Source organism: Olea europaea, chromosome 10, assembly GCF_002742605.1.
Source record: "Olea europaea var. sylvestris chromosome 10, O_europaea_v1, whole genome shotgun sequence".
Lineage (NCBI taxonomy): Eukaryota > Viridiplantae > Streptophyta > Magnoliopsida > Lamiales > Oleaceae > Olea > Olea europaea.
Window position 1 is genome coordinate 10,849,784 of NC_036246.1, and position 7,899 is coordinate 10,857,682.

The 7,899-nt window shown below is 31.4% G+C and overlaps 1 protein-coding gene across 1 annotated transcript; it reads left to right on the top strand.

Moving 5' to 3' along the window:
* Positions 1-1,886: 1,886 nt before the first annotated feature.
* LOC111401202 (aspartic proteinase PCS1-like) lies at positions 1,887-3,651 on the top strand. The gene has a single exon (XM_023028831.1). The coding sequence runs from the start codon at positions 2,006-2,008 to the stop codon at positions 3,353-3,355; it is 1,350 nt and encodes a 449-aa protein (XP_022884599.1). The 5' UTR covers positions 1,887-2,005; the 3' UTR covers positions 3,356-3,651.
* Positions 3,652-7,899: the final 4,248 nt, after the last annotated feature.

The following is a 7,899-nucleotide window of genomic DNA, read 5'->3' on the forward strand; positions in this document are numbered from 1 at the left end:
TATATATATATATATATATATATATATGAGTATATTTCAAAAATGAATAAGCAAAATAGGAGACTATAATGACGTTACATATTATATTATAACTTATACAATGACCCATGAAATCATTTTCCTATACTCAATGATTTCTTAAGAAAAAAATGATTCAATTTTTCCTCTCTTTGGATGAATCTAGCTTGAAATCATTCACACCCCTGTAATTAATTTTTATTTCTATGAGAAGACTTTATAGTCTTGATTTGGAGAACGACATATAAATCTAATTAGGTATAAAAAACGACAATCTTTTTATACATAATTCTTTAAGTCTTCTTGTTTAGTGATGTGTCTTATATACATGTATTTACGATTTTTTATGACAATAGAGGACCAATCAACACATTTATATAACATTGGGAGCTTAATAATGCATTTAAAAATAATTAAATTAAAATAGGTAGCTAAGTGATGGGTATATGCAAAATGGCCAAAATCTTGTTAATGGATCATGTGAAATATTTTTGTTAACATAGGACATAGATTTTGTGGAACTTAGTGCCAAATTGCATGCATCAACTTATTCTATAATCAATGTCTTAAAGAATATGGACCCCACCCCTACCTCTGTTGGTCCCACAGATTTCGGTTACCACCTAAAATTTAAAGGCAATATGAGCAGAACGTAGGACAATTTATTGTATATTGGACATCTGTGTATTCTTAAGAACATGTTAATTTCAACTTTGATGCTTTATTACAATTAATCTGCTTTTAATTTCTTAATAAGCAAGAAAAAGTGAAAAGCAACAAAAAGCCAACAACCCATTAATTTTCTGGCTTAAATAATTTACAAACATTGCTTAAAATATTGGATCAATTAGAACAACCCCATCCATATCATATAAAATCAAAAAGGAAAAAATGGTTGTAAGAGCATTAGAGCTTGACAAATATAGATTCGTTCGTTCAAAAGAAAGAGTGCTCAAAAGTCTTTAAAAGAATGGAAGAGAAATAACAAAGTGCTAGAAAATGAGTGGCATATGGGACACACTTTTCCTTGAATTTGTAAATTACATTAACAGTCTGTTTGGGAGGGATTTTAAGAATTGATTTTTGACCGTTAGAAAAAAAGTGGGGTCTATCTGCGAGAGAAGAAGTCAAATATGACAGCTGAAATAGTGAAATAACGATCAAAAAATCAATTTTTTGGGTGAAAAAATCGGGCCCAAACAGGCTCTAAGTTATGACACCTAATAAAAACCTCGTTGTTTATAAATTAAAAATTATCATATTATTAATCTATTATGATCGACCAAAAAAAAAATCCACTAACAATTGTACGATTAAAAAGACCGCCTACGACCAATTGGCTCGAGAGCCAGCTCGCTCGTGAACTAGTCGACTTATGTGTGAGCAGCCTTGCTACTTGTCAAATTGAAAGAAATATGCGACTTCAATAACAAAAATAAAAATGGAGAATTGCTCCTACTAAGAGACGAGATCGTAGAGAGAGTAGAGTCACACTTTTGGTGAGTGAGCCCAATGGAAAGACTCCATTCTCCCCTGTAACTTCCCTTATTGTCATCCACTCATTCATTTCTCTACTCGTTATAATCAAATAACTCAAAATCCCCAATTCTAACTAAAAGTTGAAAATTAAAAAATAGGAAAGAGCGAGGTTTTGACTGCACTAGTTTGTGTATCTAACTTGTATCATTTCTTTTTTTTTTTTTTGCCCTTTTTCTTTTTTTATCACGGGGAACTCGCAGCCGCTATCATTCGAGTGCGTACTGAATAAACTCTCATACTAACGTAATAGTCTGCAACTTGTATCATTACATTAGATACACCACCTGATTATGTACAAGAAAGTTAGAAACCGCGTTCTGCCTGCCTTCACCCTTTTTTTGGCGTTGTACTGTTCTCATATCCCATATAAATACCAACCAAACCCTCACCATTCTCCCCATGCCAGCCTCATCTCTCTTCCAAAATCTCTGTGTAAAAATCTTTGGCTATGGCTATGGAGTACTTCTCCAAGTTTTTCTTTTTTGTTTTGCTCATTTTGAGTAACTTTATACAAATTACAGTCCAAGAGAACACTCTTTCTTTTTCTTTCCCTTTAACCTCAGCCCCTCTGTCGAAAAATTCTTCTTACAAAGCAGTTTTAAGGGCTTCTCTTTTTACATCCCAACCAGCTCGTAAAGCAATGGCGCAGAAGGCAGTTCCAGGGTCATCATCATACAACTATAAATCATCATTCAAGTATTCAATGGCTCTGATTGTTTCTCTCCCAATTGGGACCCCACCTCAGACTCAACAAATGGTGTTGGACACGGGCAGTCAGCTTTCATGGATTCAATGCCACAAGAAGTCACCTAAAAGGCCACTTCCACCTCCCACGACGTCGTTTGATCCTTCTCTTTCTTCTTCTTTCTCTGTTCTACCTTGTACTCACCCGCTTTGCAAGCCACGGATTCCCGATTTTACCCTCCCTACTTCGTGTGACCAGAACCGCTTGTGCCACTATTCTTACTTCTATGCGGACGGGACACTGGCCGAGGGCAATCTCGTCAGAGAAAAATTTACATTTTCTCGTTCCCAAAGTACCCCTCCTTTAATTCTTGGATGTGCCACAGAATCTGCCGAGGCCAAGGGTATTTTGGGGATGAATCATGGACGGTTGTCATTTGTCTCCCAATTAAAGATCCCAAAATTTTCTTATTGCGTGCCACAGAGACAGGGCCGTGTCCAAACAATGCCCACGGGAACATTTTATCTTGGCCAAAATCCCAATTCGCATACATTTCAATATATCAGTCTTTTGACTTTTCCTCAAAGTCAACGTATGCCCAATCTTGATCCCCTAGCCTTTACCGTCGGACTGCTGGGAATACAAATTGGTGGCAAAAAATTGAACATCCCTGAGGGCGTTTTCCGGCCAAACGCAGGTGGTTCTGGCCAGACAATGATCGATTCCGGCACCCAATACACGTTTCTAGTGGATACTGCGTACTCTAAAGTACGAGAAGAAGTAATGAGACTAGCAGGCCTCAAATTAAAGAAAGGGTATGTTTACGGAGGTTCACTGGACATGTGCTTTGATGGCAATCCGATCGAGATCGGACGGCTACTAGGTGACATGACTTTTCAATTCGAAAAGGGTGTAGAAATATTAATTAGCAAGGAGAGAATTTTAGATCAAGTAGAAGGTGGGATCCACTGTGTCGGCATCGGACGATCCGAATCTCTTGGAGTTACAAGTAACATCATAGGTAATTTTCATCAACAAAATCTATGGGTGGAATTTGATATGACCAATCGACAAGTTGGATTTGGAAAAGCTGATTGTAGCAAAGCCGTATAATGGTGACTTTGAAAATGGTGTTTAATCTGGTACATACGCAGTGTTAATGTAGTATGTCTGAAAAACGAGGTACATATAATCTGTGGCATGATAAAGTTGATAATATATACTGTGTACGTACGTTGTGTTAAATGAAATATATGTAATCATGTGTGTATATCACTTAATCCATTTGTAGGCATTACTTGATGCCATGTCATGCATGTCAATTTTCCTCGGATGGATGGATGTCTTTGTACAAGAGTTATTCATGATATTATGTTTCCATGTAGCAGCTATATCTTTATTTAGACCAATTTTTGTTTTCACATATACATTTGAAAATATCCTTTTTAAAAAATGTAACATTATTGATAACAAAGTAAGAATTACGTACTTTTAGAGCCTGTTTGAGAGTGATTTTGAAAATTGATTTTTTTATCGTTAGGTGAAAAGTGGGGGCCACCTGTGAGAGAAGAAGTCAAATATGACGGCTGAAATAGTAAAATAACGGTAAAAAAAAATCAATTTTTTGAATAAAAAAATCGAATCCAAACAGGCTGTTAATAGAAACAATAAGTATGTATTTTAAAATTCACTCATTACAAATAAATTTTATGTATATATATTTTAAACTTAGTGAAACATATACACGATCAAATTTTGTAGTACACTCATATCTATAGTAAATGAAAGTTATATATCTTTGTTTATATTGTTTGGTACAATGAAAAGAACTTACGATGCGTTTAATTTCAATCATGAAATTTGTAGGAAAAGAAAATAAATTCTAGATACTTCAATTGCCTAGATTTATTTGTATGAAAATCGTCAATTATATATATTTGATTGATTTAATTTTTAGCTTAAAAAATATAATACTTGTCTGGTTTTTATTGGTGAGTAGATGAGAGAGAGTGGATAGATGAGAAAAAAAAAAGAGAGTGAATTTCCTGAAAAATAAAATCCTACTCTCCCTAAAAAAAATATATTCTTTGATTTTATGAAAAATACAGTCACGTGATCAAAAGTATGAAAATGTCTTCCATAGGAGAAAATGTCAATCAAACTGAATAAAAGTAGGAATTTGGGTAAAAAAAAAAAAAATCATTTTTCATGAAAAATATTAATAATCAAACGCACCCTTAATATGTAACATGTCAATAATTTATTGTATCGGGATTATAAAAAAAATAAAAATATAAGTTTACCAAGTTAAAAATTAAGGAAAATATATCCAGCTAAACAAGTGTGACTAGTTGACAAAACGTCAAATGCATATGATATAAATTCTGAATCTCCCTTTAGACAAAATTGAAAATCCAAGTACTGTATCATCCTCGTCCATTAAAACATTGCCGTGGTCGGCCAATAAAACAAATTTTAAAAGTTTAGTGGAATCTCCACTCGACTATTTATTCTCTTTTAGCCTTTGTTTCGCACAAATTTAATGAGATTCATAATTTTTGTATTAATTTTTTAATCACGTGATTCATTAACTTTTGTAAAAATATTTAAGCCTGTGTTTGAACGCTATCACTGATTTTTTAACGAAATCATTATGAAGATATTAATTAAATAAATAAAATCTATTAGGGTCCGTTTGATTGCAAAGATGGAATTGAATTGAATTAAAAACGAATTTCAAAGAATTGAATTACCTAGAAATTAATTTCCTGAGAATTGTAAATTATTGTGTTTGATTGACTTTTTATTTTAATTTTTCCAATAACTATTTATTGATTTCTTTTCATCTCTCATTTAACATAATTTTTTTATGTGTTAATGGTCAATTTATTCAAATGTGATTTGAATAATTTAAATTGTAAAGTGTTAAAATTTGTAATTTATTAAATGTAATCATTATTAATTATAAATAGGGTAAGTTTGCCATCTAAATTTGAAGGGCCGAACCCAATCTTTATTTTCAAAAAATTTAAATAGAAAATCTGTCAAGTAACCTTTTTAAGTATTAACTCATCAAAATAAAGAGTATTTCGTATTTAGAAATTATCTTGAAGATGCTCTTATTTTTTAATCATACAATCTTCAAAAATTACTACATCAAAATTTTTTTCTTTCAAAATTAAAATGGAGATGAGATAGGGGCTTAAATTTTTAAATAAAATGACTCATCAAAAAAAAAAAAGAATTTTGAAGAAAAGAAATAAATGTATGGTTGATATCTAAAGAGATTATTTCACTTATTTAAAGTGTTTGTTGAAAGTACACCAGTAAAAACCAGAATCGTGGCACCCAGACAAGAATCTAGGGTTTGAGAATCAGAAAATCACGTGCAAAAGACAATATTGTGGGGTCTACCATAGCTTCTTGCATGCAACCTGGAAGACAAAGTTGTTCGTACTGTTTCGACCGCTCCAGTTGTTTATATCCACATAATCCCGACAGACACACATTATTTAAATATGTTCAAAACCTAATTAATTAAGTCATATTTTAATACTGTTTTAACCTTTCACGTGCCTTAATCTAAACGGTTAATCATTTGAAAATTAATGCCTTTTTTTTTTTTTTTTTTTTTTAACCTACATCTTGCATGTAAAGGTTTTCACTTTCGGTCATTTTGGACCCTCTTCAGTTGGATGGAAAAGATATATTTTCTAGTAAGTGCGTGTATCAAATTAGGTGTATCGTTTAGGTAAAGAACATATTTATGGAATAATGACAGCAGAAATTTGAAGAATTTTTGAACTTACTAAAGTAGAGGTTGTCACTTGTTGGACTATATAAGCCCATGTTTGAGCCACATTTTAGGAAAAAATGCATTATTCATGTCAAATTGATGAAAAATGTGTTGTTAAATAATAAGGAAATTTTTTAGATTTATGTGTAATATTATTTCACTGTTGAAAAATGTATTTTTTGAAAATAATGTGGCTCAAACAGGCCCTAAAAGTTAAAAACCATATGGGCGTTGCCATTAAATAAGAGTGATGATATTTGTAATCATTTTCTACGGCAATTGTCTATGTGGCATATATATGACAGGTGGTGATTTGATGCATTAATGTGATAGTTTTTAATTGAATGATACATTAAATAATCACCTGCTATGTGCATGCCACGGAGGGTGATTGTCGTAGTGATTAGTTGCGAATAGAATTATTCTTTAAATAATGATAATCTGAACTATATTTTTATGTCACATATATAGTTATATGTTGAATTTATTGAATCGAAGTATTAGGTGAATTATTTAATATAGTGGACTTTGCAATTAATTGGGTGAAATGAAAAATAGCTTCAATAAAAAACCTATTAGTTTGAATATTGTTAGTGTATAAAGATTATAATTGAATCCCACTTATAAAAGATTACAAGTTTTAACTTGTTTATTTATAGTGTTATTTAAAGGGATCCATTATTCTAGAATTCAACACACCAAATCAATTACAATATCAAATTGATTTCTAACTCTCCTCTTCAAAAATTATGTCCAGATTATTTTGCTAAAATAAAATTATGTCCAAATTATTTTTCAAAAATATCTATCTGTGCAATTTAAGTTTGTGTTTTATTTCATTAAAAAAGAATGCATCAATATATTGATTCAACCGACAAGGTTGATGCAGGTGTAATATCAAACATTGAAAAAGCATTGTATTTTGAGAGAAGGACATCCGTAAACCTTGTCGACACCAAGCGTAGATGTCAAAATCTTTAAGACAAACCTCATTTCATCTTTTTTTTTTTTCACTTTTTATTGTATAAATTGTTAATTTGACTAGACACGAGAAACTTTTACAACCCAATTGGTTCAAGATCTTAATCAGATTTTGTTAGTACATATCTAATAATTAAGACTTTAATACAAGGTGACAATTTTAACAATCATGCTATATACAAATCATTTTTTATATTTTTATTTACATTGTGCCACGTAGCAACAAATCATTCGCCAGTTTAAAAAAATGTTTTCACATCCAAATTTTTTTGAAAACAAAGGGAATGTAAACAATGATGTCGAGAGAAGAATGTACAAGTGACTTTATCCTAATTTTAAGGTGAGCAAGATAAAAATAAGAGATGAGTCACTAAGGGATTAAAAAAATAATAATAATAAAATTGTAAAGCAAAGTCAATTGTGGAGGGCAGTGAACTTTTAGCTCATCCTCGTGAATATTTGGTCCAATAAACTTCTTTTTATGGAGTCGGTAGTGACTAGTCACTGCTTATGCGCCACCCATGAAAAAAGTGAACAAATTGGACTCTTAACAAACACATTAATATATAAAACATTATGATCTTGGCCCACTTGATTATAAGTTCAATCTAAACCCTCCTTTTTTTTTTTCTTTTTTTCTTTTTTTTTTTTTTTACAAATAATGAAAATAATAAATTACTAACATGTGCACCACTTTCACATTGCTTTTTCATATATAGGGAAAATCCTTAATTACTCTTCAATCATTAGGACTTTTACTACTTGATCAAATCAATCAAACGTGGTAGATAAGTACAAGTTTCGGATCTAATGCTACTCTTCTCCCATTATTTTAAAAATAAAATGTATTTAGAGTTGGAAGTGATCTCCTACCAATTTA

Coding starts and splice junctions, on each gene's coding strand:
- LOC111401202 (XM_023028831.1), top strand. CDS start 2,006: ATGGCTATGGAGTACTTCTCCAAGTTTTTCTTTTTTGTTTTGCTCATT.